This window comes from Plectropomus leopardus, chromosome 19, assembly GCF_008729295.1.
Source record: "Plectropomus leopardus isolate mb chromosome 19, YSFRI_Pleo_2.0, whole genome shotgun sequence".
NCBI classification, from domain to species: domain Eukaryota; kingdom Metazoa; phylum Chordata; class Actinopteri; order Perciformes; family Serranidae; genus Plectropomus; species Plectropomus leopardus.
Window position 1 is genome coordinate 29,518,592 of NC_056481.1, and position 23,422 is coordinate 29,542,013.

Below are 23,422 nucleotides of genomic sequence, written 5' to 3' on the forward strand. Positions count from 1 at the left end.
GTCATCATAGCATTGGAATATGACAGTGATTGATAACTACAGCCCCAATTCCATAAAAGTTAGGACGTTGTGTAAAACATGTTAAAAAAACAGAGTGCAATGAGTTGCAAATCCTTTTAGACCTATATTCACCTGAATGCAGTGCAGTAAAAGATACTCAGTGCTCACATTGATAAACTTTATTTTTTTTACACCTCTGTGCCAGCAATAGCCGAGGCCAGAGGAATTCTTGTTCATACGTACTTATGTTTCTGAAGAATGCCTCAAAAAATTTTTCTTGATTTCCTGGTGATTGCTTTCTTAGTTGCTGATAGTAGAATATTAACTAGATATTGGTCTTGTTGGACAATATTTCTTGTAAAGTTACCCAAAAAGTACATCAGCTGTCTTTGTTATTTCATGAACTCACATCAGCTTCAACTCCTATCGTACATTGTTCCAGTATTTCTCTATTTTCATAATTTCCAAAAAACATTAGAATTTCCTGCATTATTCTTCACACACATACTCCAGCATTTCTCCTGAGCATGTATATATTGACATTTGGTCTTTGGAGTAATGAATATCTGGTAATATTCTTCCAACAAAATTATTTCCACATCCTGGAGCTGGTGGGTGATTTCTGTATGTTACATATATTATACCAGTCTTCATTAGATAACTGTATTTTACTTTCTTTCACCCATTTATCTTGAATATACAGGGTAGAGGTTTTTCTGTTCATCACTAGACCTTGATATAGTGCTGATATCACTCTACTTGAATTATTACTGTGCGCATGTAACAATGTTACAGGCACTTTGTTCAGTTCATGTAATAAAAAGTAAGGTTTTACTTCTTGCTCAAAGAAATCTCTAACTTGCAAATACCTAAACAAATTGTGGTTCTCCAGTTCAAATTCCTCTTTTCATTTTACCCTTGTCAACAATGGTACTGCCTGCCCATTGTTTATACCTTTTGTCTAAATTTCCTGGCTTAAATTTAGAGTCATAAGCCAAGAACTTTGATCTCCCTGTCCAAATAATACTTTCTTCTCACTGTAAGAGATTTCTTAAGTGGATTTTTTTCCTTAAACATATCCTTGTTTGCAATCCTACTTGGGAACATACTGTACATGGACAGATAAATCAAGAGCTTTGCCTTCCAGCTCAGCTCCTCAGCTCCTTCATCACCACAACAGTCAGACACAACTCCTGCATCACTGCAAATGCTGCACCAAACTGCTTGTCCCTCTCTCACGAGTTATTTGAACTCCTTTGTTTGGGGCAGCAACTCCTTCCACTCCAATCCCCCATTTTGTGGCAGAGAACCATGGCCTCAGATATGGTGGTGCTGACACTCATCCTTACCGCTTCACACTCGGTTACAAACCACCCCAATGCATGCTGGAGGTTATGGTGTGATGAAGCTAACAGAATCACATCATCTGCAAAGAGCAGAGGTCCCTTAACCAGACCCCTTCCTCACCACGGCTGCGCCTCGAGATTCTGTCCATGAGTCTCACAAACAGAAGCGATGACAAGGGACAACCCTGGCGGAGGCCAACACCAACTGGGAACGTGTTTGACCGGTCATAAGCCTTCTCCAAGTCCACAAAGCACATGTAAACTGGATGAGCAAACTCCCACGACTCCTCCAAGGGTAAAGTGCGGATCCACTGTTCCATGACCAGAACGGAACTTGTATTGTTCATCCTGAATCCGAGGTTCGACAGTCGGTCAGAACCTCCTTTCCAGCACTCTGGAGTAGACTTTCCCTGAGAGGCTTAGCAGTGTGAAACCCCAATAATTGGAGCAACTATCACCCTGGTCTGCCACTCCGCAGGCACCGCATGGCGTGTTAGCCAAGACAGCCCAACAATGTTCAGAGCCTTCAGCATCACACTTTCTGCCAAAGAGCTTTTTGACCACCTCAGCAACCTTTGCCAGGGATATGCATAGAGTCTGCAGTCTTCAGATTCTGCCTTCTCCACAGAGGATGTGGCTGCGGGGTTCAGGAGTTCCTCAAAGTGCTATTTCCACGGTTCAACAATATCTCCAGTTTGGGACAGCAGTTCTCTGCTCAGCACAGCTTGAGACAAGCCCTGCTTTCCCTTCCGAGGATGTGTCATTGTTTGCCAGAACTTCCTCTGAGGCCAATCAAAGTCCAAGCCCTCCCCGAATTCCTCCCTTGTGCCTTTTATCATCACCCGTCTTATTACTTGAGCTAAAGGCTTAAATAAATTGCAAACAGAGTGGATGACAGACAGCACGCCTGTCTGCTAAATCTTTTTAACTTAAGTTAATTTGTGAGGTTACCATTTATTTTATTTTTATTTTTGCCATAGGTTCTTGATAAAGTGTCTTGTAATGCAGTTAACTCTATATTGAAGCCAAATTTTTCCAAGCAGAGGTAGAGAATCTTCCAGCTAACAATATCAAAAGCTTTTTACGCACCTAAACTAAGGGCGAAGGAGCACTGCACTCTCTCCTTTTTTGTACTTCTTCAATTATATGCAATGTTCCTCTTATATTGTTAAGTTTTTGCCAACCCTCGATGAATCCTGATCGGTCTTCTATCAGTTCTGTCATGAAATTCTCAATTCTCATAGATAAGATACTTGTATAAATCTTCTCATCTGCTGCAGTTGGCTGTGAATATAATTTTTATAGTAAGAAAAATCTTTTCAGCAATGTAGATGCTCCTAGACCACTTCTTCCTTCCTCACTTCTTTAATTTGATTTAGTAGTTCTGGGTCAATTAAGCTTTTATGTTTTTGCTCTAAAGTTTTGAGTTCTTCAGTCTTTTTCTGGTATAGTTCAGGCCTAGTTTTTTTAAGATATGCTGTTTGTTGTATTAATTTCCTGTGCATAACTGCCTTCAAAGCATCCTAGAGGATGATTGATTCAACATCCCCATTAACATTCACTTTATATTTGTGTTTATGTCTTTTGTTATCCATTCCACAAATTCTGGGGCATTGAAGATACCAACATTAAGTCGCCAGTTTGTATGTTTTATCCTACTTTTTAAATTTAATGTCAGGTATAACGTGCCATGATCTGATAAATTCATAACCTCTATCTTACATTCTTCTCATTCTACTCTAAATCTGTCCACTGCATCAATGAACAAGGAATCTATTTTTGTATAAACTGCATGGGGAGCTGCCTAATCCGTGTTATCCTTTTCACATTGGTGCATTTCCCTCCAGATGTCTATTATTCACTTATTTCCTTTAGGGTCATAAACTATGTTACATCTGATAGTAAAATTGCCATCCCCACCTAGTCCCCTCCTTATATGAGCTGTAAAATGTAATTGTCAATCCTATCTTTTTGAGTTTTTCATGTTCTTGCTCCTTGAGATGCATTTCTTGTAGGCACTTAGCCTTTGTTTTTTTTTTCCTTTTTTAGTTTTGCTATGACCTTAGCCCTTTTTATTAGATTGTTTAGTGACATTGCATTCTGTTTTTTCTCACTCTGACACTTCTAACATACGAAAAATATGAAACATGAGCACAAAAAACCAACCAGAAATTTCAAAAACTTATAAATGCGGGGTATAAGTCCATTCGCCAAATCCCGTTGGAGGTCGGAGAGAAAAAGTCATCGTTAATGGGAGCTACTCCCTAGACCAAGAACTACATCCAACTTGTGAAGTTCCACAGTGTCTAGACATGTCCAAACTTAATAACTTGAGGATTCCTTGTCGGTTCTTAACCTTTTTTATATACAGAAGAAGTCTGTGAATTGTAAACATTCCTGTAAAGTTCCATTCATTGTCTCGTATTTAGTATTTGTTGAAATATCTATATATGTTGTTTGTCCATACCTTATCCATTATGTTTATGTCCTTCCTCAAGCAAAACATTTTGAATACATTGTAGCTTTTCTCTCGTTCAGTGCTACTGAGCCCCATCCCTGCTCCTTGCCACTCCGCCAGTCTTCGCATCCTCTCCTTTACTGGAGATTCAGTGCCTCCGCGTGGTTCATCAACCGTATTGCCTCTTTCCTTCATGTTCCCCACCGCTTCCCTGGCACTTTCAAACGTCTTCACTCCATTGTTCCAGTGAATCTGTATTTTTGCGAGTTTTTGCCCCTATGCGTGTCTTCTTTTGCCACACTTTCTTTAAAATCATCTATACTCAGCCTCTGCGCCTGTGATTTCCTCCTTCATCTCTCTTTTCAGTCGTCTGTAAATGAGGTAACTCTTGATGTAGCTCGTGTTTGAGCTACTACGGAGCAGCTTCTTTCTCCAGGCTGTGAGACTCCTCAACTCCTCCTTTGACACCAAAAAGATGTAGCAAGGGTTAACTTTAATTTATTTTTTTTCTTAAACCATGTTTAGCCTTATGTTTGGAGATCGACTCAGCGAAGCTAGTTAACTATGCATACATTCTCTCCACCATTTACACAAAATACACAAAATAAAATCAATTGTGTGAAAGTGCTCAGCATAATCTGTAAAAGTTACTTTTATACCAAGACACATTCTGTCTTGCATACAACTGCAAGATTGCAAGATCATTTGCATGGTCAGCATTGAGTTATGTAATCATGTTGTTGTGATCTCTCCAGGCATGGCTCTGTTCCTGAAGAATGTGGCATTCCACGGCATCTTGCTGGATGCTCTCTTTGAAGAGGGCAACAAGGAGTGGGAGGAGGTGTCCCAGCTGCTGAAGGAAGGCATTATGGAAGGTGTAGTTCAGCCTCTAAAGACCACTGTGTTTAAGAGGGACCAAGTGGAGGAAGCATTCAGATACATGGCTCAGGGCAAGCACATCGGCAAGGTCCTCTTGCAGGTCAGTTTCACATTTGAGAGCCTTTGATATTGGTGTGAGGGGACTACAGTTTGTACATAATGGACTAACCTTTCATTGTGAATTAGAAGGACGGATTAAGAACACCTATTAAGTCAAGTGGGTGTTAAAATTTTGTAAAAACAGTAAAATGAGAACTACATAATCCTGGATAAATTCCAAGATGTTTCAGTTAATACTTCCCACCCCAGTTTCTAATCTAAAGATCATATCATTAATATTTGACTATGACAGTAAAATACTACAAGACGTCAGTGTGTATCATCTTACTGGTTCTTCTCTTTACACAGGTCTGTTATGAGGAGACGGGTTCGGCAGACCAAACTGCTTCCCCTTTGTCTTTTCCAGCTATATGTCGCACCTTTTGTCGCCCCTCTCACTCTTACATCATTACTGGAGGACTGGGGGGCTTCGGTCTGGAACTTGCTCAGTGGCTGACAGAGAGAGGTGCCCGCAAACTGGTGCTGACCTCCAGATCAGGCATCAGGAACGGTAAGGCACAATCATTACAAAGCTGCTAAAAGTGCAGCTCAGTTACACATTGGACTTAATGATTCAACAGACAAACAACACTGGTATTGTTGGGAAACAAGGCCTTGTAAAAAGAGAGAGGAACAATACTTTCACAGTGCGTGAAAGTGCCTAGTTAGCAGTTACAAAACCATTACAAATCCCAGTCTTAAATGACATAATGTACAATTTACATTAGCACATTACTGTAGTAAAACTAGTAGTTTTCAAAAGGATGTAAATGTTTAAGAAATGCTGCCTGGGGTTGACAGCAGATGCCTCTGTGGCATACAGGCCTCTATTGAAGCTTACTGCAAACCATGTGAGAGTAATTTTGCTCTTGGCACTGCTGTAACTAGTTTTACTTTGTACCTTATGCCAGGTTACCAGGCGAAGCGGGTACATGAATGGCAGAGTCAGGATGTGGAGGTTCTGGTATCGACCAATGATGTCAGCACATTGGAGGGAACGGAAAGTCTCATTGCTGAGGCCTGCGCACTGGGCCCAGTGGATGGTGTCTTCCACCTAGCCATGGTAACACATCAAGCCACCTCATCATTAGTCTCCCTCAGCTTAGTCTACTTTTCAGATCTCTAGAAGCATTTTGAAACAGAAATCATGAACTCTAAAAAATGTTTGCAATATCACATGAGCGGAAGTGCTGTTCTACTGTATATCATCACAGCTGTGATTCGGTTGTAGGCACGATGCCGCAGGTTAATCACAGCCATGGTGATGTTCAGCAAAACAGCACAACCTTGAGTGTGATATAGCTATAATACAACAGTTGAACAAATGCCATATATTAGTGAACAGTAATAAGCAACAGCAGATTATGATTTAATTGTGTATTTTATGATTTTTTTGGCCCCACCAACAAATAGTTCCTCAACCACTGAAACTGACAGCTGTTGCCTAATTAAGCCATTAACATTTTCCTACACACAAGCTTGCTGATCTGTGAAAGCTCGGTATACATGTTATGCACAGACCAGCTGCTTAGTATCTTGAACATTTATCTGTGTGTTTCCAGTGAAATAAGAATATGTTATCAGTCACTTTGGCGGCCTGTGTGATTCAGATGATTTAGCTTGATCAGACAGTGCACTCCAGCATGTGTAAACTCATTGCTGTGATCTCTGTCACATGTGCCAGTTAGTGTATGATGGTGTCTCTCAGGCTGTGATTGGTGTTAAAGTGAGTGTGTCCCTGCCTCACTGCACATCCTTATAAAACCTGTGACATCTGATTTACTCCCGGGGAATGGCGATATACCAAACCCCGTCTGTTTCAGTGCTTCAGCTACTGGGCTTCAGATAGATGGCTTTTGCATGAGGCGGGATTTTACTCAGGAATTTTTTGAGGGATGATACTGGTCAGACTGGATTTCCTTGCCCTTCAAACACAGATACAGTCTACAGTAACATTAGATAACTACAACTGTTAATGTATGCCTAATTAATTGTTTTTAACACCTGTAAAGTGGAGTGATACAAGTATAGTTAAAAGTCTCAGTGATGTTTTACTGTGTATCATCCCTCATGGAATGCCTCTTGACCAGTCAAATTGCTTGGTTGGAACTAACTGTTGTATAATGGCTATTAACATTACTAGAACAGAGCTTGTCAAAACCTCCGTAACAGGCTGACTGCTTGACCTGCTCTATTGCCGCTTGCAGTTTTCTCGAAAAACCATTCATTCTCACAAACTCAATACGGCACTTCCTTAGCTAAGATAGGAAAGAGCTTTATTAATATATTTTTGTTATTTTTATTTGATTTAATATTACTGAAAATATTAAAGCAGTTGCAATACATTGTTGTAATACATGTTATAATTGTTGCAATACATGACATTTAGGAGCAAAAGCTAACTCGAACATTTAATGACCTTAAAGTCAAAGCCAGGCAACCTCAGGTACAAAAGCATTAATTGGGAAAGTTACATCACAGATGCTTGAAATGTTTTTAGTATAGGCTGACATAGTAGACATAGTCTTAGTTTGTTCTTGTTTTTTCATAATTTTCCCAATTTCACTATAGTCACTTAATATGCTTTATCCAGACATGGATGTAAACAGTAACTGCAATTTGACTGGTTTGCGTAGGCACGCATTCACCTAGCAGTCATCTGAGTTTTAAAAGAGGCTGTCCAAAATGTCGACGGAACCTCTATATTTTTAATTATTATGCAGACAGATGTGTGTCTGTGATGAGCAACACAGTGTGATACAGACTGTTTAGGTTCTAAACTCAAATTTGAAATATTTCTATCTGAAGTACGAGACAACAATACGTTTTTTAAGTAATAGGTTTTCAAAAAATGAATAAAAAAGAAACAATCGGACTTTCGGTCGGAACACTGTCAAGATGGCTGCATAGTGGGAGAGCTCCCGGGTCGAACCGGAGTAATTACAGAACTACCTGTGGCTGAGAAAATCACTCGTGTAAAAGAATAAAATGGGGGTAAGACTTTTACCACAGTCATGAAAAGTAAGCACCAGTAGAAAAGAAGGAGAGGGTGAGGACGACAAGGCACTGCTACACAATTAGCAAGATAAGCTAACTAGCAAGCAACAGGTGCAAGCATGGCTCATATGGAGCTGATTCTACGCGACCTAAGAGGGTTTCGCCAAGAAAACAAAGAAGAATTAAAGCCGCAAGCAGCGATGAGCGGGCCCTCGCATCCCCACGCAAGTCAAGGCTACTGTAGGGACTCTGAGTGATGCAATCATCCATTTCAGTGAAACTTGGAAAAAGTATGTAGAGACATTGGACCCTTGAGGGAGATACTTCACATGGTGAATTACTTCCTTTGGACACACAAAATCTATGGCATCTTGGTCTACATCATTTATCAAAGACAAAACATGTAAACTTCATGAGAATGAAAGGATAGTTGTGGTACGAGGCGTCCTTCCTGTTGATAGTAGGTGGCTCAGTGAGTATCATATTAAAGGACATGTTGATGTGTTAAGGGCTGCAGCCTGGCAATAACTGAAATCTGGGGCCAATTCGATCGATGTAGTCGATGTAAAGTGAAGTTACAACAACTTCCCTTTTTGCGGCCACTACTGGCTCTCCATGGCAACAGCATTCATGGAAAACCTATACTTCAGAGGGAGGTATAAACTACTTCCTGGTTAATGGTGACACATGGAAATGATTGGCCCAGTAACAACCACACGGTGTGACGAAAACTCACAAATGTAATAACTTTTGATGCCTCAGGCATTCTGAGAGGATTTTTAAATTTTGAAGTCAATTGGATGAAATCTGTAGGAGAAGATCGAAAAATTGCAAGCCCTGAAAATGGCCAAAAATACGCCAAAATTGCACAATCAATTCAAAATGGCCAACTTCCTGTTGGGTTTAGGGTAGTCACCAAGAGTTTTGTAACTCTTGGTGAAATGTACTGTAGGGCGCTACAGAGCCATTTTGGCACATCAGTGCAAAATAAATCATATCAAATATCACATTTATGACTTTTGATGTGTGTGCTAATTTTTGTGAGTTTTGGTGCATGCCTTGCCTCTCAAAAAGTGCTACCATTATTGTGGCGAATAATGCATAACTTTGGCAATCACGTTTGATGAAAACACAAAAGTGTGATTTCTGTGCATCATGAAGGTCTTTATTCTAATTGGATATGAGGTCAGTTCAGTTAACATGCTACAGAGAGTAAAAAAAGTAACTTCTCATAGGTGGCGCTATGAGTAAGATTCAAAATTGCACTGCAGATGTCTTCAGGCCTGGACTCTTATCAAATCTTTGAAATTTTGTAAAGATCTGACCATCTGGGGCAAAGTTACAACAGTTTTTGATGTCATGTCGAAACATCGAAATTGTCCACCCAACTACGGTAACGCTGTTCAACGAAAACTCACAATATTCATTTTCAAGCATCATCAATGTCTTCAGGATTTTTTGAGATCAATCGAGTGAACCTGCTAGGAGCTTCTTTGCCTTTCTTGTGCCAATAGGTGGTGCTCTCATTATTGCTTAAAATTGTCATATAGATGTGTTCAGGGCAGGACTCCTATTGAACGTGAAGTTCTGGGCAGATTGGACCATTTACAGCAGAGTTACATACCACTTCTGTTTCCTTCCTGGTTCATGGCAGAACATGCAAATTAGATGCCTCATACAGATCACACGGTGTGATGAAAACTCATGACATGACATAACATCAACACAACAACTTTTGCTGTCAAAGGTCTTATGAAGGTAACCATAACATTTGGAGTCAAACTGATGAAAGCTCTAGGACAAGTTGTCAAGATTACGACCCCTGAAAATGGCCAAAAATACATCAAAATTACAACTTCAAATCAAAATGGCTGACTTCCTGTAGGTTTTACGGTATGGCCCCATAGACTTTTTTGTAGGTACTGGGGTGTTGCAAAGGCCTCCAAAGTTTCACAGCTCTAGGTAAAACGTGCTGCAGGGACTGCTTCTTTGAAAATCAGTAGGGGGCACACGAGACCGTTAAAATATCAAATTTTTCACCAGACCTGATAAGTCTGCAAAGTTTCATGACTTTTGAATATGTTAAAGCCCTCAAAAAGGCAATTCATTTGAGAGATAAAGAGGGTCCTCGCACCATTTGGTGTTCGGGCCCTAATAAGAAGAATTCCTTTAGTTTCAAGAGGGTCCTCGCACCGTTTGGTGATCGGGCCCTAGTAAGAATTCCTTCAGTTTCAAGAGGGCCCTAATTAGAGACAATTATTGAAGAAATTTAAAAGATGAACACCAGGTTAGATGTAGCGGATGGGCGAATCGAGTATGCAGAGGAGAGGATTCAAAACAATGAAGACGTTATGACGGAGATGCTAAAGCTACATGCTAAGCTAGAGGAAAAGGTAGTGGACTTGGAGAGCTGCTCCAGACATGAAAATATAAGAATCTATGGGGTGCTGGAGGGATCTGAGAAGGATTCACCAAAAATGGTTACATTTGTGGAAAAGCTACTCCAAGAGGGTCTCGGTCTGACCAAGGACGTGCCCGATTTGAACATTGAACAAGCACACCGCTCGGCTGGACCTCAGCCTCCAGAAAACGCACCACCACACTCCATCATGGCGAAGTTTAAAAGCCTCAGAACGAAAGAGACAATACTCCGCAAGGTTAGGCAGGGGAGGGGGTTTGTCTGGAGTGAAAAACAAGTAAACCTGGATTAAGACTGTCCACATCTCATTCTTAAAAAATGCAGAGAATACAAGGAGGTCTGCAAGATATTGAAAGACATTCAAATCCAATACAGACTCACCCAGCCAGGCTGCGCGTGAGGTATAAGGATGGAAACAAAATCTATGACACGATAGAAGAGGCAACTGAGGATTTATCCAGCACTGGGAAGATCATCAGACCTCCAGCCACACTGATGGAGCATTTAGAGTGAGGAAGGGTGCACTGGACTAGGGACGTGAACCAAACTACAAGAAGATTCTTCGAGTCTTCAGGAGGTCTTCCCCGGCTCCTTCTAAAATCGGATTGCTCCTGTTTCCTTTTTTCCCCCTTTTTTTTCTTTTTTTTTCTCACCCATCATTGAGTTAAGACAGGCCCAGTCTGAGGACTGGTGAATTAAAACTCCTTAGAGTAATAACATTATACTTTGGTTGAGACTATATATAGAATATAAAGGTTCTTTAAGGATCACTTTTTCATTGTGCTGCTGTCGCAGATAAGAGCCCCTTTCTCTGGGCACAGGAGGAGGAATTTCCCCGTAGAGCCACTTTTGAGGGGCTCAGTAGGGCCAAGATAGCAGACCCCTACATAGGGAGTCACACAGACCATTTATGTTAAGTCTTGTGTTTACTAGTGGTTCTTTTGTTCACTCTCTGTTTGTTCATGCAGGGGGGGGGGGGGGCCTTACCAGGTTCATGAGTTTAGTTGAGGTGGAAATCACTGAACGCGAAACTGATCTATAAAAGTGGCTACATTTAATATAAATGGTGTACTTGTATGTTCTTTCTGCAAGTGATTAGTCTTTCTACAAACACATATTTGATTTAATGACAACTAAAAGTCAAGGGATTGTACTATGCGGCGGTGACTTTAACATTCGACTCAGCCCAAAATTGGACTCTTTAAATGGAAGAGCTGACGCAAAAAACATTATTAAAAGAATTAACACTTTGATGCAAGAAACAGGAATCGTGGATGTATGGAGAAAGATAAACTGGACAGGTCGTGACTACACATTATTCATGTGCACGTCTTTAAAAAAGACCGCAAAAAGACCATAGATTATGTAAATGTGAAATAGACCCTAGCACTATATCAGATCATAGTCCTATTTATATGGCACCCCACCGTAATAACAGAACTAGGTCTAGGAACTCAAACATTTTAAGTTACCCAACTATAAAAAAAAAACTTAAAACTGAAATTAATTTGTATTTGGGACATAATGATAATAAAGAGGTGATGCCATCTGTACTCTGGGCTGCTCTAAAGGCTGTGATCAGAGGTAGAATAATAGCCATCACCTCCTACGAAAAGAAACTTAGACAATAATAACTCAAGCATTTAGAGGATGAAATAAGAAAAAAATTCAAAAGGAACATTCACAAACACTGAATGAGGGGACCAAATCCAAAATTATAAAACAGAAAAAAGAAATAGATTAAATAAATACACAGGAAATACAAAAAAAGCTTGTTTTTTGTTAAACACCAATACTACACAATAATACACAAAAACACTGAAGCTTCTATCATACAAGTTAAGAAAACAACAAGCAGACAGAACTATACACAAAATAAAAAATCCTGAACAACAAATAAAATAGAAACAAGTCTGGAGAGGATTCAAAAGTGCTTTGAAAAATATTGAATATTGTATAATAATAATGTATTATCAACCACAACTGAAAGAAAACCACCAGATTAATGCTTTTTTATCTTCAGTACACCTAACGACACAAAGGAACAAATGTCACAAAGGAACATAACAACTGATTAATATGTAAAATAACAAAAGAAGAATTGCAGTCAGCAATTGGGAGACTAAAAGGGGGAAAGTCCCCGGGGGCGGATGGTTTCACCTCAGAGTGGTACAAAATAATGAGTGACCCTCTCACTCCAATACTCTTAAAAGCGTTTAACTGGATGCTGGAAGAGAAAATGCCCCAGATGATTGTTGATAAGCTTGACACAACCAACACAGACACTCCCAAAATTAATTAATATGTTTAAAGAATATGGTCTTCTCTCTGGGTACAAAATAAATCTTAAAGTATTAATATAATATTACATATTAATACAACTCAGGTATTAACATTGAACTATGACCCACCATTGGAAATTAGGAACTTGTGTAAATGGAGATGGGAGGCAGAGTTCATCAAAAAAAAAAAAGGGAACGAGAAATAATAGTCATCAAATGCTACCTATCACTGCATTACATTTTTTGCCCCCCTGTCCTGAAGTCTCACAATAAAGCATCACTGTCCCTAAAAATAGCCTCATTGTTTCTGCCTACAGTTTGCTATGTACATTAACATTTCAATTGCCACCTTACAGAATTACTTATTCATATTTTATATTAGTGATAAGGTAACACTGAGAGTAATTTTGCCCCATGTTCCTGGTTGTGATTAACATGGTAACACTGCTGTCTATTTAAATAGAGAATAAGTTAAACTTCATGGGTATGTTTGGTATGTCATTATCAGGTGTTGAAAGATGGGATGTTGGAGAATCTGACTCCTCAACTCTTCCTTGATGTTAACAGACCTAAATATGATGGAACCATGTATCTGGACAAGTAAGGCACACACTCACACATGCTTCTGATTAAATCATGAACTACTGTTTGCTTCTCTCTGGATCTTAATGCATTTATTTCCATTCTCTCTCCAGAGTGACAAGAAAGTTGTGTCCAGACCTCAGCCACTTTGTGGCCTTCTCCTCAGTCAGCTGTGGCCGTGGCAATGCTGGCCAAAGTAACTACGGTTATGCTAACTCAGCCATGGAGCGTGTATGTGAAAAGCGACGCCATGATGGTTTACCTGGACTGGCAGTCCAATGGGGTGCCATTGGTGATGTGGGAGTGGTGCTGGAGACCATAGGTGGCAATGACTCAGTGATTGGTGGCACCATACCCCAGCGCATCACATCCTGCCTGGAGGTGCTTGACCTCTTCCTATACCAGCAGCACCCAGTGATGTCTAGCTTTGTACCGGCAGAGAAGGTGTCAGTGAAGAGTGAAGCAGCAGGCCAGAGAGACTTGGTGGACACCATAGCTCACATTCTTGGTAAGTTAAAAAAAAAAAAAGAAAAAAAAAGTAAGTTGATAAAGGCAGGGCTGCGTTTATCGTGAAAGACGAGTACAGTGCCTGTTCAAAACATGCCTTTTCAGAGTGGACCAACTGCTCGTGGTATTGCTGCTTGCAATTTTCTCAAACATCTCACACAAACTTTGACCCTCTGCACTTCTTTGGGTCCTAAGCAATACATCTGGGCACTAAACAGCTATAAATTTAATATAATATTTAGGAATGAAAAATAATTATGTGCCTATACTTAACTTACTGATTACTAAATAGTAAATAACTCATAAATGGCCCCTTAAACACTCAAAAACGCATTATGAAGCATTATTACCAAATAATTTAGATATGATGCATTATTATTAATTTAACTATCCAGCATTATTTCGGAATGGAAAGCTTCACCTTTTTTCAGGTGTTAAGTATGCACTAAATGTATACAGTCTAACTTGTGCTGATAATGCCTGTCTTTATTTATATAGATGTTTATATTTATATATATATATAGAGAGAGAGAGTTATACTTTTAACACAAGTGAAATACCCTAATCAAAGTCATTCATTTTCACATAGGTGTGTCATAGGTGTGCTTGATTTAATCATTGCAGTTGTATATAGAGCATGGGTTTAAATAAGGGAGGCATTTTGCTGTTGGATAAGTTATTAGTGTCACTTACACACTCAGAGATGCAATAGCAGAGGGGCGCTTATGTCATTGGCTTTCCACTCATACTCGAGTTAATAAGTATAAGAAGTATATCCAGCATGAGCTGCAGTCAGTGAGCCAGTGAAACAGTCTTTAACACAACATAGCCCACTGCTTTCAACAGGGTCCAGTCAAGTTGAAAGTCCAGGATCCAAAGCATTAATTCCGAAAGTTGCAATCACCGAACCTTGAAATGTTTGTATTTGCTATAATGTAATATCTCCGGTCTCTCTTTCATCATCTGTTGCTGAGTGTAATGTTATTGTAGTGAGTCCTTGCTTTTGTAGATGAAGAATGCTCGACTCCACAGCCCACCCACAAAGCTGCACAGAGACACAGAGGCTGTTAGTTTGTTTATTCAATATTTTTTCATATTTAATGGGTGCCCAAAAGCGCACCAATTTTGACACAGCACATCCTTGGGTCCCCAGCAGCACACTCACCAAGTGTGACATAAGTCGGGTGAATGGTTCTCGAGGTATACGGAGGACACACTAAGACACACCCTCTCAAACACACACACACACACACACACACACACACACACACAGATTCCTTGCTTTAAGTTAGATAATGTAAATGAAGCAAGTTTAAAAAATGTTTTCTTTCATTCATTTTTTATTTTTTTATAACTAATATACAAAACAATGTTATAGAAGATGCATTTGTAAGCAGGTATGATGAGCAATACATGCATGCAAATGCATGGTTAGGTTGTGGCTTTTTTCGAAGTTTCTGTAACCACTGTTGCTACAGTAGCAAGTTTGCATCCGATAGCCAACTATAACTACAAAATGTTGCCACCTTTTCATCTTTATTAGTAAATAGTTAGCAGCTATATACTGAGGAATATAATTAAAAATTCATTGTGCTGCTCAAAGGCTACCGCTGGCAGCTATCAGACACTTTTATGTGGAATGTTTTCTTGCATGTTAGTCAATGCATTAATGCTTGGGTTTGACAAGTATACGGACACTGGTGGAGCCTTCTGTCTACACATTCATTTAAACTGTATTTTTGCATATTTGCGCATATTTTCTGAAAGCTTATGGATACAGATGTAACAGAACAGTTCAACAGGAGATGATGAGGGCAGTGTAGAGCAGTTAGCGAGAGAAGACCATATGAGATGACTAAAGACATTTGAAAAAATGGCGGAACAGAAGGAACTGATAATATACTGAAAAGAATTTTCCATCACCATTACAATGTTTTTAATGGCCTCACAGACCACTATCGTCTACAAAGCTGCCTTTGTTAAAATGTACAGTGTTACAACCACCCACCCTACAACCATTGCTTGTTGTATGAATCATTTGACTCTGCCTATCCAGATTAATCTATCCTTGTATGCAAAGATAACTGTATATATATACAGACATTTAAATGAGCCCAAAGTTGATGCTGTGAATCAACCAACACACCTTAAATGTCACTACAACTTTGATGGCCCCATTTGTTTTTTATTATCTCTCTTGTATGGCAAACACTTTGGTGATGACTGGATTTTCAAGCACTTAAAAATGCTTATGAATTTAAGCCAGATTATGCAAACTGCAAATATTCTGGTTGTTTACAATACAGTGGTAAAGTGTAACTTGATTGTGCTCTGGAACACCACTTCACCCTTGTATGCCTTTATAAGCATGGAAAAAAAATAATTAAAAAGAGCAGAGATTCTGTCCATGCAAAGAACCTTCAGACACTCACTTGCTGTGACATTTTGGAATGACGCGTGGTAATATAGCCTAAAATTGTGATGGCTGAAGTTATGGCAGATGACCCTCGGAGGTCTTATCTGTCAAAATGACACAGCCTTCAGATTTTTCCATCCTTGTTTTAAAATTCTGTGACATAACATACTCGCATAGTTTACGCATCCTATCCATACATTGACATATTGACATAAAACAGCAATTAGTGCTCTTGATTATAGTTCTAGGTTATTCATTCATTTTACCTGACTATTTTCCATTAAGAAAGATGCATTCTCCTCACTGACTTTTTTTGTTGCAATCTGCATTTGATCAGGCAAAGCTAACAGAGCTTTCACTGTGCCCTCACCCTCAGGCATTCAGGATGTAAACAGCCTTAATGCTGATGCTTCCTTGGCTGACCTTGGCCTGGACTCCTTGATGGGTGTTGAGGTTCGCCAGACTCTGGAGCGTGACTATGACATCGTCATGGCCATGAGGGAGATCCGCCAGATCACCATCAACAAGCTGCAAGAGCTGGCCACCAGCAAACCAGGAGGAACAAATGGTATTATGAAGAGCAGCTCTTAAATTAACCCAAAAAAAGAAAACACTGAGAGATTCTCATAGAGATCAGTCTAAATCCAGTTCTTTGTAGGATGTGGCTTTGTAAGGTCTTCAGATACACTCAGAACAGTATAAACGAGTTTGGATTTTTTTTTTTTTTTTGTCTTTACTACTTTCAACTATCCAGAATCTCACCACGTTACCACTAAGAGGGATGGTGTTCGGTCTTTGTTGGAGTCTGATCTGGCCCAGCTATTGGTAAAACCTAACAGCCCCACGGTGATAGCACTCAACAAGGTTCAGAGCCAGGAGCGACCACTGTTCCTGGTCCATCCCATTGAGGGCTCCATTGCTGCATTTAAGACGCTCTCTCTCAAGCTTAGCATGCCTTGCTATGGTCTGCAGTGCACAGAAGGTATTCTGAGTTAACACACACATACACATTTAGGCTCATCCAAACCAGATGAGAAGAAAATAACCCGTATATCACAGGCCTTGAAATGATTAAAATAGTTTTGAGCATTACATATAGCAGCATATACACATATGAGGATTTCACGCTGTAAGTGATGCCATTGAACTGATTATACAGTGTCCAACCATATTCACTCTGTTTTATCCTCTCTCCCCTAGCTGCTCCTCTGGACAGCATCCAGTCCCTGGCAGCCCACTATGTGAATTGTATCAGACTGGTTCAACCAGACGGGCCATATCGAATTGCTGGCTACTCATTTGGTGCCTGTGTGGCATTTGAAATGTGCTCTCAACTTCAGACCCAGAATTTGCCTGTGGAGCACCTCTTTCTGTTTGATGGATCACACTCCTATGTGGCTGCGTACACACAGGTTAGAGAAACGTGCTATGCTATGCATTTAATGTAGTTTAGTAACAGCATGAGGTTTAAAAATAACTGCAAGTTGGTAATGTCAGTTTATCTGGTTTCGTTTCCAGAGCTACAGGGCCAAGTTGACACCAGGCAAGGAGTCTGAGGCTGAAACTGAAGCCCTGTGTGCCTTTATCCAGCAGTTCACTGGCATCCCGTACAACAAGGTATACAGCCTCTGACACACACACACACACATACACACAAACAGAAGAATGAACCACAACTAATTTGTCTGTATAACTTAAAGGTTCAATTTGTAAGAGATGGGGAAAAAAAATGTTTCGAGATTCAAAAAAATTAATTAACCCTAACAACAGAGTGTGTGAAGAAGTCACACTTTTGATGTCATGTCCAAGATGCCTATGAATTGTATCGCAAAGATATTTACTGCTTTGTAGTCAGGGACTGGAAGTCCTTAGCTGTAATAATACGTCCTGGCCTGAGGGGTGACATTGAGTCACCATATCCTCTCAGGACCTCCCTCTGGTAATAATACACCCCAGCCTGAAGGGCAGTAGCAAGTGACTGCAGTCTCTAGTGTGCGGCAGGAGAGGAGGAAGAAGTTGAAGCGAGAGAGAGAAAAAAAAAGTCAAGCCAAACGGTCTCTGTGAGGACTGTCACCCCAAAACATGCAGCTCTGCAAAGAAAGCCACTCTCCACAGCAAAGAAAGTTTTTTTTGTGTTGACAATAACTGAAATGAAACCTGCTCCAACCTGCTGGAAAAATATCCGTATGAGTCTCAGTGGCAACATTGAGAATGGGTGAAATACTGCCCCCTATTCTGTTGGACTGGGTGGCTCGAAATTATAAATTGCATCTTTTAAGATATTTGCATAGCCCAGTATTCCCAGAGAGCTTGAGTGGGATGTGTCACTATGGTATCCTGATTGGCTTGTGATCTGCCTGCCATCAAATAGCTTGCAGTACGATAAGCATTATTTAAAATAAGCACCTCTTCTTACTTCACAGCAGCAAGATGGGCTGTCTGGTGAAACATCTCACTCTTGCTACCCCGAGAACCAAGGTTCTACAAGTAACCTTAAGTTCTCATTTACAGCATTCATTTCCATTTCTCACTATAGGATACTATAGGATATAGACTCCCATATTGACAGACAAGTTTATTTCAAGTAACCTTAAGAACTCAACAGGGATCACTCTGTCCTGGCAAGGGCCCTGCACTCAGTAACACCTAAGCCATGATAAGACAGCAGAGACATTTGGTCTATAAAACCAGACAAAGGTTAGGGCCAACACCCTGCTGAGCAAATGTCCTGGATGAAGGCACTTTTAAACAGGGCCCATGATGTAGCCAGGCCACAAGTAGAATGAGCTCGTAGGCCCATCAGCACCTGCAAACACTGGTTCATATAGGTGTGAGCAATTGCCCCCAACTCAATGGGAGAGCTGTTGCTTTGTAATAGGCCTCATGGGAATTAGCCAAGGATACAGAGAGCTGGTTGCTTCTTCTGAAGCCCTCAGTCCTGTCCATATAGAAGTGCAAGTCACAAACTGGACAAGCAAGTGGAAATGAACCAGCATGAGGGCCTGCTGTCGTTTAGTTGAAGAAAAAGGTGAAGGGAAGAAGGCTTCAAGGTCATTTGGGGAGCATGAGCCAGTCACCTCTGGTATAAAGGCAGAGTTAGGCTTCCATGACAACCTGACATTCCCCAGGGAATACTAAGTACATAAAAGATGTACTGAGAGTGCATGAATGGCACTGACCTGCTTAGCAGATGCCAAAGCCAGAAACAACACTGTCCTCAGAGACAGATGTTTTAAGTTGGCTTTCTCCAGTTGTTCAAAAATAGGACAAGAAAGCCCATCCAAAACCACTACTAAGTCAAATAGAGGAGCCAGCAGCCTAGAAACATTGAGTAGGCTATGTGCCCCTTTCATCAAACTGTGAACCATAGGATGTATACTAGCAGCTCGGTACACCTAAATTGTGGAGAAAGCTTTTTAAATGTCAATTAGGTCCTGCAGGAATGACAAAATCACACCAACCAAGTACTGAAAAGAGATGTATATTTATGATGTCATAAAGGGACATCATGTCCCTGTATAGATGTCCACACAGGAGTTGATATATCCCTAGCAAGTGCATTGCTGGCCAGTGTGACGGTGCTCACTCTTCACAGGGTGGCAGATACAAGAGCCAGAGGAAGAAATGCCTACAGGATGATGGGTTGCCAAACATGAGCAAGTGCATCCACACCGAGTGGAACACTTAAATTGCACACTAAGCAGAACAGTGGCCACTGCATGTTTTCCCTTGACATGAACAAGAGCCCGACTGTAGTGCTGCACCTTATAATGGCTGGATGCATACTTTAATCTCCCTATAGTGGCACGCACCTGGACAGCAGATCTGCCCCCAGGTTTATAACTCCTGGGACTAGTGTCACTCTCAGAGACAGGAAACACTGTAGAGATACACTACAGAGACTGTATTGACGACCTTCTGGGGTAGGACGGTGCCCATGGGCTACCCCTGTACCAGGAAAGCTGGGTGTTGCCAGCAGCACAGTGCCATTACACATTTCATAGTGATGGTCACCCCCTGTGTACCGTGACGTGTGGGGTCCCATCTGAGGGAGGCCACCCAGTACTGGAAATCACTCATGCACAAGCGGCTGAGTTGGTCTACTAGGACGGCTGATGCCATCAGCCTGAGTCATCTCAGACATAGGAAAGGAACAGATTTGTGCAGCTGGAAATGCACAAGGCAAGCTTTGATGGCTTTCATCTCCACTGACAGGTGGGCAGTAAAGGATACAGGCTCCAGGGATAGTCTCTGCACTGGAGAGAACACACTCTTTTCTGTATTTATTACAAAACTCAGGTCGACAAGGTGTTTTATGAGGGCATTCCTTTGCATCATGGCCTCCTGACAGTGCTAGCAGGAGCCTGTCAGCTAAATATGTGGTTGGACGAATGCCCTGCTGTCTTAATGGGACGATTGCTACTTTTGTACATCGCATAGACTCTGTCTGACTCAGAGACAGACTGACCAAAAGCATGATGCATTGGCGCAAGCAGGACCAGGACCAAGACCATGATCAGGGCGAGCAAGGGGTACAGTATCAGTTCAGCCGCAGCAGAAGCACAACCAAAGGCAGGGTCACAGCACCAGCACAGTTATCATAACGAAACAAGGGAGCAGGAATGCTCCGGAGAGGCAACGGGATTAACATAGTGCTGTTTAACAGACCCAGGCTCTGTAATCGCGAGCCCCAGGTAGTGACAGTACCACATGGCTATCACAGATGCAAGGCTAAGCTAAACTACTGCATAGCTGTCACAGATATGAGGCTAAGCTAAGCTAACAAATGGCTATCACAGATACAAGGCTAAGCTAAGCAGTAAACGTAAAGCAGTAAACAGACATGAGTGATTTTCAGATGGAGGGAGAAGGAAAAGGAGCTCAGCGTATCATAGAAAGTCCCCCGGCAGATTAAAGCTATGTCAGCCTTAAGTCTACCCTTAAAAGTGGAAACGGTGTCTGCCTCCCTGACCAAAACTGGAAGATGGTTCTATAAGAGACGAGCATCGTAGCTGAAGGCTCTGGTTCACATCCTACTTTTGGAGACTTTGGGAACCACAAGTAATCCTGCATTTTCAGAGCGCAGTGATCTTGAGTTGGTAATGAACTTTGAGCTGCGACAGATAGGATAGAGCCTGACCATTTAGAGCTTTGTAAGTAAGGAGGAAGATTTCAAATTCAATCCTGGATTTCACAGTGAGCCAGTGCAAAGAAGCTAAAATGGGAGAAATATGGTCCCTTTTCTTGGTTCCCGTTAGAACACATGCAGCAGTGTTCTGCACCAGTTGGAGAGACCAAAGAGATTTGTTGGGGCAACCAAATAATAGAGAGTTACAGTAATCCAGCCAAGAGGTGACAAATGTGTGTACTAATTTTTCAGCATCTGTTTGGGACAGGATATGTCTAATTTTTGCGATGTTACGCAAGTGAAAGAAAGCAGCCCTAGAAGTTTGTTTTATATTGGTAATGCCATCTAGAGAAATGACATCCTTAGAAAGGGAGTTTCTGAGGTCTTTGGGGCCAAGAACAATAACTTCAGTTAACTTCAGATCAGTTTCATCTGGTTTCATAGATAGATATATTTCCGTATCGTCAGCATAACAATGGAAATTTATAGAGAGTTACCTTAGTATGCACGGAGGATTGATCATTGATGTGAACAAATTGGGAACAATCTGATAAGTAAGATTTAAACCAGCCCAGTGTCATTCCTTTAAGACCAATTAACTGTTCCAGTCTGTGCAGTAAGATCTGATGGTCAATGGTGTCTGAGATCTAGTAAGATTAAAACAGAGACCAGAACTGTGTCAGAAGCAATCAATACGTCATTATTAATTTTTACTAGTGCCGTCTCTGTACTATGATGAACAAAACACAGAATAAAACAATCACACAGAGTCAGCCATTAGGAGCATATGATAACATACATAAATGCAAAAATACATTAAAGGACGCTGAAAGTAAAACCATGCCTAAAAACCATCGTCAGATGCCTGCACTGTGTGTTCCTTATTGGGCCATCAAGTGGCGGAGTGCAACATGCTTGATTAATAAAAATGCTGCTGTGAGGGGAGAAGGAACCTTCTGTGTCTGCCACAATGACCCTGTTCCTTTTCCCTCGGACCTGAAGGTGCCAGTCTGGCACCGCACACACAGCAGCGTGAGGTCCAGCTCCAATACTACTTCCACTGGTGGAGCCACAGTGGCAAGGTCCAGCTGGGAGCCCTGGCTGGGGCCTACACATGTCCCAGCACTGGCCTTAGTCCACTCGTTGTCCCGTTTGTAGGTCGACAGATTGCAGACATTTAAGGGTCCTTTCCAGACAAGCTAGCTTGGCGAGTTAGCTGTCTATGGAGGCTCTTCACAGTGAAGCAGGCACAGTGCCTGCATGAACCATGGGCTTTGATGGCCAGCCGGGCATGTTCCAGCCCGAGGCAGCAAAAGCCAACCTCACGTGTGTCTTTACTCAAAATTCTTTTTCCGCAAATGCATAGTCAAGCCCCTGAGTCTCCATCTCCTCTGGTGTGAGGGAGGTTAACATCAACACTAGACTCCATGTCTATTATGGTGAAGACCAGTCAATGGTAAAAACCAGACAGTGGATTAGTATCAGAGGCAGCTAGCGCCTCCGCCTGAGGCGACATCAGCAGCCAATCAGGATTTGTGCAATGAGAGAATAATGGAGAAGTGCCTCCATGGAATACATAGGGAGGTGTTTTCCATAGTGAGACATGCCAAGGAGAGACATCAAAACAAATACTATGAATGAGAGCCTTGCTTATTTGTGCTAGTTGCATATATAATGCGATATTTACAATACAGAAATTTTCACAAGAATTCTTAAATAACTATTTTTGGATCGTTGTAGAATACTGAAGGGATTTTTTAGGGAGGTGCACCAGCATAGAAAATAAAAATCCTAATAATTATAAAAGCTGAAAAATAGCTTTTTACTTTGTAGAATTTTCTGCAGAGGAGGAGAGAGAAATTAAGTACACTTGTTGACTCATTATGACACCATTGTATGTATTTTGCCCAAGGTATGTAGTTTGTGGCTGAAATGTTTCATGGAGTCGTGAGGTGGCAATAGATAAATGATAAAATGGACCTACACTTGTAAAGCTCCTTTTTAGTCATTTGACCACTCAAAGCACATTCATACTGTGGATCACATTTACCCATTCACACACACATTCACACACTTGTGACCAAGGCAACTTTACAAGGTGTCACTTCAGACTTTTATACATTCATACAGATTCACACACAGATGGAACAGACATCTAGAGTGATATGGGGTGTAGCGGTTATTAATAACTACGTTAAAATTTGGATTTTGCACTCGTTAAAGTAAAAGGGGCACCATTCTCCATTCAGGAGAAAATTAAATCTTAAATTGTGACAGTGTTAAGACATGTCATTACTTTAATCAATCTC

At 41.0% G+C, this 23,422-nt stretch overlaps 1 protein-coding gene across 1 annotated transcript in view; it reads left to right on the plus strand.

The window, feature by feature from the left end:
- The window catches only part of fasn (fatty acid synthase), a gene marked incomplete at its 5' end in the record, with an annotated part of 49,751 nt that overhangs the window by 18,956 nt on the left and 7,373 nt on the right, over positions 1-23,422 (plus strand). Inside the window, 9 exons of the mRNA XM_042507433.1 lie at positions 4,560-4,783; positions 5,092-5,293; positions 5,694-5,845; positions 12,989-13,080; positions 13,176-13,570; positions 16,362-16,553; positions 16,740-16,967; positions 17,186-17,397; positions 17,504-17,602. Of these exons, the coding sequence (XP_042363367.1) occupies positions 4,560-4,783; positions 5,092-5,293; positions 5,694-5,845; positions 12,989-13,080; positions 13,176-13,570; positions 16,362-16,553; positions 16,740-16,967; positions 17,186-17,397; positions 17,504-17,602 (1,796 nt within the window). The remainder of the gene's footprint in view (positions 1-4,559; positions 4,784-5,091; positions 5,294-5,693; positions 5,846-12,988; positions 13,081-13,175; positions 13,571-16,361; positions 16,554-16,739; positions 16,968-17,185; positions 17,398-17,503; positions 17,603-23,422) is intronic.